We start from the raw sequence: 11,761 nt of genomic DNA, 5'->3' as shown, positions 1-11,761 counted from the left end.
TTTGTTAGTGATTCACAAGCTGTCAGCAGCTGAGTCAAAGTTAATGATACTCATTTTACTTCATTTTACCAAATGAATCTATAACTAGTCATGAAAGCAGAAACAAACTGAACTAACAAAGAGTCAAACCGGAGACATCTACAGCAAAATGACCCCGTGAATAAGCTCTTTACTGAGAGTACAGCCTACGATCCACTGAAAATGCAATTACCTTCAACTCACGTCAGCCAGTCTGCCTCAGCATTTCCATCTAATATGAGCTGTACCACATACTGAGATTCAAAATGTGCTTTATTTTCAGGTCACACACACCGCATCATAAAAACACCCATAAAATGAGTTCAAAGTTCAACAGCAGATTCCATTAAAGGGAGGCTGCCTCGGGAGTTTGTCAAAGGTTAGTGATCAAACACACCACACCACAGCTCGTCTTGACTGATCTCAGAGCGCAAAGTCCACGGGTCAAGATAAACTCTGAGGTTCAGACAGACTGTGAGCTAAAACAAAAGCTTTTTTTTTCCCCAAAAAGTTCCTGTGATTGGCTGAAAACAACCACACCTGCTGTCTGTAGGAAATGTCCAGGTGTGAAAACAGGTGAAGGTCTCTGCTGATTCTGTCTGTCACATTCCTCGCATTTCTACGTCTGTCATTATCTGTGTTTTTTCCCAGTGTTGAATCACACTGAACACATCTGTGTTTGCAGTGATGGAGGCAGTGAGCTATCGCAGCAGACGGGGCGAGTGTGATGGAAATCTGATCTGAACAACAGCTCTGACAGATACCGTTTACACTAATCTTGATACAGAGCAGCTGAGCAAGATGTTTGCCTACGTTACACACAATACAGGGCTATCAGTTTCATTTTTTAATGCATCAGCGGCTTATTTTATTTGATCTGCAAAACACTGAAAAACTACAAATTTCCAGGATCTGAGATGACGTATTTAAATATTTTGCCTGAATAACAGTCAAAAAGCCACAAATATTAGTTCAGTATTTCATCACTGAGACTAAGAAAGCAGCAAATAATCACATATGACAAAATGAAACCAGTACACAAAAAAAAACTGATTATCAGGACTGTTTTTTTTTCTCAGTCAGTTAGTTGATTAGTCTAATTTATTCTAAAAATAACCAAATTTCATGAGCACCAAAGTTTATTCTTGAGCTTGGAAACAGTGCTGACTAAGGCTTTGAAACGGTTGAAGGCAATAGTAGATGGACCTTAAATAAAGACATTCATACTACAAAACTCTGATTTAAATCCTGGAGTATGTAATCAAAGAGTAAGTAAAGAATACTTGAGTCTGGCTGAGCATTGATTGATTTCCTCACTTAATGACTGTGTTAGAAACATAACTGAGTATCTGCTCAGACAGTACTCAAGTGAATTCATACAATCATTATGAGGATATTACCTGTTTTTGTTTGTTTGTTTGAATTTTTACTTTGAGTACAACTTCAGACACCTGCCTCTAATCAAGAGAACTGATCTACTCAGTTTGAAATGTCACCGGATTACAGATTACAGGTGTCAAGTGCTTTAGAGAGGCTAAAGATTACTTCCAAAGCACTACATGTGTCTGAGTTTCATGACAAACAATTTCCATCGTTTACAGACCGTACGATACAGAGACAGACATCAATCACTGCGGTGTTTGGGCTCATGTGTCCCCTTCAGTCTGACTGACTGTTAGCGCACCTTGTTAGCTTTGAGCTATGCACCCGTCAAAGAGTACGACCTTGCCTTTAAACTGCTCGGTGTCTTTACGTTGTCGCGTTAACATTTGAGCTTTACATCTCATCATCTGCATGAACCAGAGCTCATACTATCCAGCCGAAGCGGCTTCTGTTGGGAGTCCGCCGGAAAACAACAATCAATGCATTTCAATGGCGAGATGATGTAGCAAGCTAGTTGGTAGTGCAAAGGTAATTAGCTAGCTTAGAAATGTCAACCATGCATGTGGTTAATGTATCTATTTGACGTGCTAAGGCTCTTTAATGCTAGGTTATTCAGAGGTTACTCGCCTTGGATGTTTGTATTTGTCTCAACAGTTGTCGCGAGCTGCTGATGTCCACGGATACCTGCTAGCTGGTTGCTAGTGAGTTAGCGCTGATAGGTTGCTAACGACTAGCTGCTAATGAATTCCACAATGTCAGAGCAGTAAATGGGAGATCGGCGCGAGAGTAACGTGGAGACGACCGGCGGCGTAGACCACACTGAGCCGGGGGAGCTGACAGATGAACCACTCCTTCGTTCGGGCTGCTGTGCATCCTGTTAGCGACAGATAAACATCCCATTCGGTGATTTCTCAAACACTCTTCCCTTTCCCGCAGCCATCTTACTTTAACTCCTCCTACACGGCCTCTGTGACTCACACCTCCTCACTGCTGCTGCTCCTCCTCACTGCTCCTCCTCACTGATGCTCACTGCTGCTCCTCCACACTGCTGTATGAAGGGCTCTAACACTGTGACCCAGTTCTGTACTAACACTATCCAGTATCTACTGTGTACATAGACTGTATATAAAGACTGTACTAATGTTGACAGGGTTTTGGCTGCAGTACACAAGAAACAAAGATTCTGACTGAGCATCATTGTTAACTGAAACAATCCCAACCCAAAGTACCTCTTTTTCAAACATCCACACTGCTCCTCACTTCTCCTCCTCACTGCTCCTTACTGCTGACTAAGCATCATTGCTGTGAAATAATCCACACTCAAACTCCCCTTTTTCTAATCTTCATAAATATGTGGGACTCACATGAGCCAGATTTAAAAAGGATTGGTCAAAAGCACAAAATTTCATATGGATCAGGGGATTAATGGTTACATTCAATTATATATATATATATATATATATATATATATATATATATATATATATGCAGGAAGCAGGTTCAGCATACCCAGGATATCTTTTCATTATCTGGTTTCACTAAACCTCTCACTCTCACTAACCAGTCACATGAGGGTCTTTATCACCTCAGTAAATTAACCCATGATTTCCCAATCCAGCAATGAGGAATTTATGTGACAGAGGAGGGGTTGTTAATTGCAACATTATCAGAACCATGAATAAAGTGCTTAGTGTGATATGAGAGGAAACACTGACATCTGCAGGTAAATGTAAAGGTAGTGTTTCATTTCTATTCTAGTCATGTGACCATATTGTTTACATTTCACCCTGTTGAATTTCAGCTGTAACAGAATATCACAAGTAGGCCTGCCTGGCAAAAGCACTGGAATGAAGGAAGCAAAATAAATTATTTATTTGAATAAAGCAAAAAAAAAAAAAAAAAGTAACGGAGTCGAAACTAATAGGAAAACACCCAGAGAGCAAACAGTCACATCAAGACCAGGATTAGGACACACACTATTGTGTAAAACAGTGTATTTAATGGCGAAACATCCACCAGGCCTATGTGAATGTGGTTTAGACAAATAATCTGAATCTGAAGTTTAAAAAAAAAGATAGGGAGGAGCTAAACACAGATTTAAAGAAACTTGGTTCATGTTAACCAGTCCTAATGGAAATGAATGTGGCCCCTCCTCCAGTAGGTGGCGAGGATGCACCAGCTGCCGCCGTTACAGTAGAAGAAGAGGTCACAGTATCTTAGTTTAACGTTGTACATTGGCAACAGCATCAGGTTTTGTTGAACCTCCTTCATTTTTCCCTTCATATGACTGTGTTACTTAGATTTTGTTTTTGTTTGTCATCTCCTGAATCTTGGAGAAAAAAATGTGGGTTTAGACCTCCTAAAATGTAAATGATGGATTTCTTAAAAGATCTTTATTTTACTATTTTTTATACACTCAGTTATGTGACTAGTTTGTGAACTCTCTGATGGTGAAGATGAGGAATCCTCTAGTGGTGTTTTTGATTGGATCAACTTTGTACATTTTTTTTTATTGGTTCAGGCTAGAAAGGTGAAACTCAAACACATGTTGTAGAAGATGTTCTATGTTGACATAATTGTAACTTTTTTTCCAATGCTTCTTATTGACTGATTCCAAATTGATGAGGGCAACTATGAGCATCATCAGTCTGAGCGATAGCAGGGCCCACAGTGATCAATACACAGAACCACATCACCTGCAAAGAGCAGGGATGCAAGTCTGAGGTCCCCAAACCAGATACTCTCCTCACCTCGGCTGTGCCTGCAGATGCCTGTGTGCCTGTCGTCCATGAATATCAGAAACAGGATCAGGGACAGGGGACAACCTTTGCGGAATCCAACATCCGCTGAAAATGGGTATTTTATTTTGATTTCGATTTTTATTGTATTTTCACTCTAACCTGTTTGTTACTTTTCCACGTTCCCAGTTCATATTTTTTAATTTCACTTTCACACTCTTCCAGTTTATAGGCATACATTATTCAATTTAAATATCATTTTCTTTTTTTTTTTTTTTTTTTGGTAAACATTTAATTTTGTCCAGATTTCATCATTAGATCAAAAAACACATTATTGTTTCTTTTAATTTTCAGTTCTCTTTAATGTAGCATACAATATTTAAAGTTATACTGTATGTGTATATTGAGAATGGCTCTATAGTCCAGTCATTGTTTGTCTCTAGCAGCCTCTGGGATGTGCAGAGGAAGACCTCTCTGGTTTTCAAGGGGAAGGAAAAATTCCCAGAGGACACATGACATCTGTTGTGTTTTCCTTCCATAGAGACCAGCATCACCAAGCAGCACTCAGATAGACCTGGTTTGTTGTTAGAACCACACCATACTGCAAGACAGAAGCAGAAGAGAACAAGATGAAGAGTAAAGGTCATCCTCATTTAGAAAAAATGTGCTAGTCCGACACTAAACTTTGGAGAATGGATAAAGCAGGTGATAATAGTTTTAGAGGTAACCAATGGCAGCGACTCCTCAGGTGGCATCGGGGCCAGAAAGTGAATGAGGAACGAGAAGATGGAGTCAAGGACGAAGGGAAACGTAACACCATTCTGGGTCTGAAGTTTGAAGTTAAGTGAGTAAACTCCATGAAGAGTCTACATTTTCCAGTAGATGGGATCATGGTAGTAATTTTCATAGTAAATTTATTCAGTACACTGCATGTTTGCAGTCCAGCTATTTAAATCTACTTAAAAGCTTCTTTTCACCCATAACAAGATCATTTGTTCACTTGTATACATCAGCACTGTTCTTCCGTATTAATGCATTGGGAATTTAAGCCTTTTTAAATTATGTAGTCTGTAGATGTAGTCTTTACAAATATATAGGTGGAAATATAGACAAAATGAATTTTCTGATCATTAGCATACAGTATTATCTCAATATTGATATGTTTTTTTGTATAAAAATTCTCAGAACCATTTTGTTAATATTTAAAAAAAAATCCTATTGATGTCAAATCTATAGATATGATTTCAAATATCTTAGTTGTAGTTTACCTTGCGTATGACTGATCACGTTCTTCTTATTTCCATCTTCCTTCTCTCCGTCATCATTTTCTTCTCATTTGGAGGGAGTGGGTGGTGGACCCAGCAGAGCAGTTTTATTATGTCTGGCTACAGGTCATGATCCTTCCTATTGTCTACAACTGGGTGATCATCATTTTAAGGTAGAAGGAATATGATGAATATCAGATTATATATGTATATATGTGTGTGTGTGTGTAATATGTAATATGTATATAATTATTTGATATCTCTTAAAACGCAGTCTCATTGGTTATATTTTTACAGGACATGCTTTACTGCCATTGCACTGAGCTACCTGCCTGTGTGGCTCACTCTGGACTATCTGGTAGACCTCATGTATATACTAGACATGGTCGTCACTGTTCACACAGGTACATGCTTCTGTTTTTTGGCTTTAATTGAGTCTTTGAAATATAATATAATTCTTCAGATTCAAATTTGTTGTTACATATGCAGTCATATGAATAAAGGAATACTATACAAAAGAAAGCATTAGTGATAAAGAGGGACTAGAACAATCAGACCATAGATTACATATGTAATATTCTTATTTATTAGTTATACATTTATAAAGGTATAAATTTCCAGATTTCAATCCAAATAGTCCAATCAGAGCCAGAAACCTTCACAGATAAAGTGGCTAATTTGTTTTTCTTCTTTTCCTTTAGGAAATAATTTTTATTCTGTCTGACATTAAAAATAATTCAAGTATAATTCAATAGTAAAATGACTGACTGACTGATTTTGTAAAATCATCAATCAAAGCATGACTGGGTTATTATTTATGTCATGTTCGAATCAAAATTGTGACCGATCACATCAACATCCAAATCCAAAAGTCGCTGATACTGTAAACTCAGATTTTTCTAAATCCTCCCATATATCTGATTTTGGTGCATAAGTACTGCTGCATCTAATCAGCCTTAGTCAGTTGTTCAGTGTTATTTCATAACAATCAGTGAATATAGTGTCATGTTGACCGTGTACAGTATTTTAACCCCAAAATCTTAAATCTGCAACCAAACACTCATCTTGTGTCAAAGCATTATTAACTCCCACAAGTCAAGTCAATTCAATACTCCTGAAAAGCTTAACTTAAAGCCAGGTCATTGTACCAGTGTAGGTTTTGTTCAGCCTTGTTCTTCCCTTTCCAGGTTACTTGGATCAGGGCATCCTGATAAAGGACCTAGCTCAGCTGAAGAAGCGCTACCTCCACTCTAAACGTTTCTTAAGGGACCTGGTGTCCCTGCTCCCCACCGACCTCCTCTACTTTGCCTTTGGCATCCAAACTGCGCTGGTGAGGATCAACCGCCTTCTGCGTTTGCCGAGACTCAATGAGGCCCTAGATCGCATGGAAACAAGAACCTCCTACCCCAACACCTTCCGCATCTCCAAGCTCATGATCTATATCTTTGTGTTGATCCACTGGAATGCCTGTCTCTACTTTGCACTGTCCAGCTACCTTGGCTTTGGAAGTGATTACTGGGTCTACCCCAACATCACCGAGCCAGAGTTTGCCTCCTTGCGCCGTCAGTACATCTACTGCTTTTGGTTCTCTGCTCAGATTTTCACTACAGTAGGAGACACCCCCCTGCCGAAAAGGGAAGAGGAATACTTGTTCATGATTGCAGACCTGCTCATTGCCGTGCTGGTGTTTGCATCAATTGTTGGCAACGTTGGTGATGTCATCTCAAGCCTAAGTGACCGTGATAATGTCTTCTTCCCAAACCATGAGCTGGTAAGCTGGAAGACGTTCAGAAATAAGACTGTTTGTTTCTGATATGAGTCTTCTGATTTTGGAAATGTTCTTGTATGACTTAAACTCAACTTAAAAAAATTAGTGGCAGATGCTTTCAGGTTTGATTACATCATTCTTGTGTTGTGGAAGATAAGCTTCTTCTTTTCCTCTCTCAGGTGAGGGCATACCTACGAAGCCATCACATTAGCAAGGAGCTTCGACAGCGTATTGACAACTGGTACCAGCACCTTCACATCAACAAGAAGATCATGCGAGAGAATGAAATCCTGCAGCAGCTACCCATTCACCTGAGGACAGAGATTGCTGTCAGCGTTCACGTCCCCACACTCTCCAAAGTCACCATCTTCCAGAGCTGTGAGAAAAGCTTGCTGGAGGAGCTGGTGCTTAAGCTAACACCTCAGGTCAGGAAAGTGGTTGCTCAAAGAGTTCAGGCGGGCTTTGGGTTGAGCAATGTTGATAGTATGTATGTGTTCAGAACAAAAAATATTTGATGAATTCCAGTTTGATTAATACTGTGGATCCATGAGTTTGAAGGTTTATCAGACCACTTTTTATATTACAATAAGACAGAAGTCTCACACTTCTGGCAGGTTAGAGTGACCACCATATTATCCTCCACAGTGGTTGTGATGCACTGCAAACAGGACAACTAATTATTGTTGTTCATGTTTTTCAGTAATCTGCCAGGGACGCACGTTTTGACAGTTTTGATTGGCCAGTGCAGGGCGATGTCAGATGACATCATGTTGCGGCAAATGAGGGAGCTGCTTTTTTAGTGTATCGACCGTAACATGACATTACTCTGTCTTTTATCAATTTCTGCTTGATATTGTTGATATACTGCAGAGGACATTATATGAGAGGTGGCTCTCTCCCTTCAAATTAATTGTGATAGATGTTGTTTAATGTCACCACTAAAAGCCTATTATAACTAACTCTGTTTATACTCTAGATGTCTTTCTTTGTCGAAATGGAAATTCATTATGGGGTTGAGAGAGCTACATGTAAAAGAGATTCAAAGCACCAACATCACATTTTGACCTGACTGTAACAGTTAATGTGGCAAATCTGGGAATTTAGGGTCAAAGGGTGGAGATGGGATTCGACAGGATTAGCTAGCTTCACCAAAAGCCACATGGCTGGGTGTGAAGAGTAATATATCAACTGAAACCAGGTAAGACATGTCTCCCTCTAGTCTGTCCAACGTTCATCTTAGTCTCTGTTTTTTGGGGGTAGAGTAGATCTTAAATTTGGTTTATAGACAGCAGTCTAATAAATTATAAATACTGTACAGATGTATGACAACAAGAAATACATCATCCAAAAGTTAAAGTCATCTCCCCTATCAATTATCAAAATAAAGCAGTAAGAAAAAAAAGAAACAGCCCCTGTGTAATTCATGGAAACAGAATTAAAGTGAAATAGCAGGCAGGTGGATTTGTGATTTTGTATTTTTTTAAAACTCAATTGTTTCAATCCTTTTTGTAGTGAACTGGCTGCTCCCAGGTTCAGTACTCAGTGACTCAGTGGCATATTCTTGTTGCCTCATTTATTATCTAGCACATCAGAAATGTTTTCAGACAACAGTTAAGGATGAAATTGTTATGTCTTCATCATGCAGGTGTTCAGTCCAGGAGAGTACGTCTGCAGGAAAGGAGACGTTGGCCATGAAATGTATATCATCAAGGAGGGAAAACTCGCAGTTGTAGCAGATGATGGGGTCACAGAGTTTGCTGTGCTGAGTGAGGGGAATTTCTTTGGAGAAATTAGTATCCTCAACATCAAAGGTAAGTCAGGGTTTAACACTGCGAGCAAATGTAGAGTATGAGACTATTACATATGCTTCAAGCAGACAAACATGATTTGGTACGAAGAGAAGAGACATCTCTCTATGGTTCTTTAGGTCCTTGCTATTGCATTCACTGTAAATGAAGTGAACAGAGTACCAACTATGGTACAAAGACTGATCAGGACTGGAAAATCTGACAGCCTATGGCTTGTAATTGAACTCAAATTTAAGACTAGTCTTAAAGTATATATGGCTGTACTTCCTCATAGTTACTACTATCTATATGGTTGACTTCAGGCTAAGTTAGTTAGCTTATTCAGTCTATCAGCAGCAGATCAGTAAGACAGTCTGGAGTTGCTGCTTCCAGTCTTTGTACAAAGTTGGACCAAACTCTAAACACATAAATTATGCAGCACAGAGCTGAGAGATACAACTGTAAAATATGAATACTTAAATATTAATACTATTGACCTTTGTGATTTAAGATGGCTACAATTTCCCTCACGTTCCTTTAAACTTTGAAATGGGCTCATCTTGGATAATGGAGAATTATATCTTATCTACTGATATTGTTTTATTTTATTTTATTTTTTTTCAATCTCATCAAAATTTTCTTTTAGGTAACAAGTCAGGCAATCGTCGCACCGCCAACATCCGAAGCATTGGCCACTCTGACCTGTTTAGCTTGTCAAAAGAAGACCTGACAGACGTGTTATCTGAGTTCCCTGCAGCCAAACATCACCTGGAGGAGAAAGGCAGACAGATCCTCACCAAGATGGGCATGTTGGAGGAGAGCAGGGAGGGGGAGGAGGTAGAGTCAGAGAAAGTCGAAACCAAGATAAAAAGGCTAGAGGACAACTTGGAGATCTTGCAAACAAAACTAGCTCGACTCATGGTGGAACTAGAGTCAAGCAATCACAAGATGCAGGCCAGGGTGCAGCAGCTGGAGTGGGAGGTGGCAGCACTGGAGACTCAGCTTCCAGAAGATGGGGAGGAGGGAGAGGGAGTCCAGGGAAGAGGTGATGGGGTGGGAGGGGAAGTTGAATGGGAGCGAGAAGAGGCAGAAGGAGAGGAAGAGGAGGGTTCAGATGTAAAGATGAAAAAACAGGAACAGGGAGAGGATAGTAATGAAGTAAGTAAAGAGGGAGATGGAGAGAGCACTAAAAGCACAAAGGAAGATATGGAAAGGATGGCTGAAGGAGATAAATCTGGACTGAAGGACCCAGAGGATCAGGAAAAGAAAAAAGAAGACGATGGAGAGAAAAACCGAGACAAAGGAGATGACAGACCTGGGAAAGGGGATGGAGCTGAGATTGAGCCTGAAGACAAGAAAGAGGAGAAAAGTGAAGAGAGAGAGACTGAAGAGATAAGAGAACAGGAGGAAGAGGGGCAGAAAGATGAAGAGAAGAAAAAAAAGAATAATAAAGCAAAATAACTGAAAAGTAGAACAAAGCTTTAAAAATCTGTCTGTGTATTTATCTGTTTTATATCAATAAAAATACAAAAAAAGGGCCATTGACGAACTGTCTGCAATACAACTTTGTACCTCTAGATGGTAGCATTGTATCTCCCACTGTGAATAAATCTGAAACAGAGTTACTGTTGAAACTACATGACAGGTGGTATTTGAAGTTTACATTAATTTATATTACTTTTATGCTTCTTTCTTTTTAATTTGTTAAATACTGAGCAGGTAATTTTTGAAGGTTGAATGGTGAATTGATACTTTTAAAATGAATGTAATGCACAACCTTTATGTGAGGTTTTGTAAAACGTATATTCATTTTGATTTGACTAATTGAATAAATATTAGTCATTGAGAGCAGATATGAATAATTTGATTCAAATACTCATATTGGCTTTCTCTTCACAATTGTAGGTAGCCCCACCACCACCAAAAAAGGAATCAGTTTCAGTAATAATCTGATAATATAACAACAATAGGAGCCATTCATTTGTATAATGACTTTGACATTTGATTGTACATTTTACTAATAATACTTATGTACTTTTACTTAGCTGATGGAATTTTGAATGCTTGACTTTAACTTGTAACTGAGGACTTTTATAAAGTCGCACTGTTGCTTCTAACTGAACTTAAAGATCTGAATACTCTGGCCTAACTAAGTACTGTAACCGAAGTATTGTGCTCAAGCATAGTTTTGGGGTTCTTGAGTATTTTAATTTTATGCTATTTATATGCTTACTCAACTGCACTACAACTGCAACTGCACCACATTAATCTGACACCTATAGTTACTTTACTGATCTCAGGGTTAGGATTTTACAAACAGAACATAAAGAATGATTCAGATATGATGCACTGTAAAAATAAATAAATAAATACTTAACAGTATTTAGAATAGATTATAAAAATAGCTCAAACAAATTACTAGTCATTTATTAAACAAAACTATTCTGATAACTGATTAATTGTTTTCATGCAAAATGTCAAACATTTTGTGGTTCCAGCTCATCAGAGGTAAAGATTCGCTGCCTTTCCTTATTTAATGGAATAATTTCCAAGTATGGACTGTGTGTCAGACAAAACAAGACATGTAAAGGTGTCACTTGTTAGTTCTGGGTTAACTGTGATGGGAATTTCTATTTGGACTATTTTGGAATATGTTACAGAACAAACAGTAAATAAATTGATCAAGTAAATAAGTAGCAGATTTTAATTAATTTAAATAATCAATAGTTGCAACCTTACTGTGTATAAAATATGAAATATATTTAATTTGAGCTCCATCTCAACCAACTACAAAGTTGCTTA

The 11,761-nt window shown here is 38.5% G+C and overlaps 1 protein-coding gene across 2 annotated transcripts; it reads left to right on the top strand.

The window, feature by feature from the left end:
• Positions 1–3,738: 3,738 nt before the first annotated feature.
• On the top strand, positions 3,739–10,594 carry cnga4 (cyclic nucleotide gated channel subunit alpha 4). 2 transcript variants are annotated; one of them, XM_051072542.1, is made up of 8 exons: positions 3,739–4,257; positions 4,681–4,983; positions 5,482–5,577; positions 5,702–5,808; positions 6,592–7,175; positions 7,352–7,597; positions 8,818–8,983; positions 9,606–10,594. In XM_051072542.1, the coding sequence occupies exons 2-8, from the start codon at positions 4,832–4,834 to the stop codon at positions 10,418–10,420; spliced, it is 2,166 nt and encodes a 721-aa protein (XP_050928499.1). In that variant the 5' UTR covers positions 3,739–4,257; positions 4,681–4,831; the 3' UTR covers positions 10,421–10,594. The 2 variants fall into 2 exon arrangements, with proteins under 2 accessions (XP_050928499.1, XP_018558260.2); XM_018702744.2 differs by lacking the exon at positions 3,739–4,257 and having other exon boundaries at positions 4,504–4,983.
• The last annotated feature ends 1,167 nt before the right edge of the window (positions 10,595–11,761 follow it).

This window comes from Lates calcarifer, linkage group LG1, assembly GCF_001640805.2.
Source record: "Lates calcarifer isolate ASB-BC8 linkage group LG1, TLL_Latcal_v3, whole genome shotgun sequence".
Taxonomy (NCBI): domain Eukaryota; kingdom Metazoa; phylum Chordata; class Actinopteri; family Centropomidae; genus Lates; species Lates calcarifer.
This window is presented reverse-complemented; position numbering and strand designations above follow the sequence as displayed.

Coding starts and splice junctions, on each gene's coding strand:
- cnga4 (XM_051072542.1), top strand. CDS start 4,832: ATGGATAAAGCAGGTGATAATAGTTTTAGAGGTAACCAATGGCAGCGA. Junction 5,809..6,591: donor GGTCGTCACTGTTCACACAG/GTACATGCTTCT, acceptor TTCCCTTTCCAG/GTTACTTGGATCAGGGCATC. Junction 7,598..8,817: donor TGCTTAAGCTAACACCTCAG/GTCAGGAAAGTG, acceptor TTCATCATGCAG/GTGTTCAGTCCAGGAGAGTA.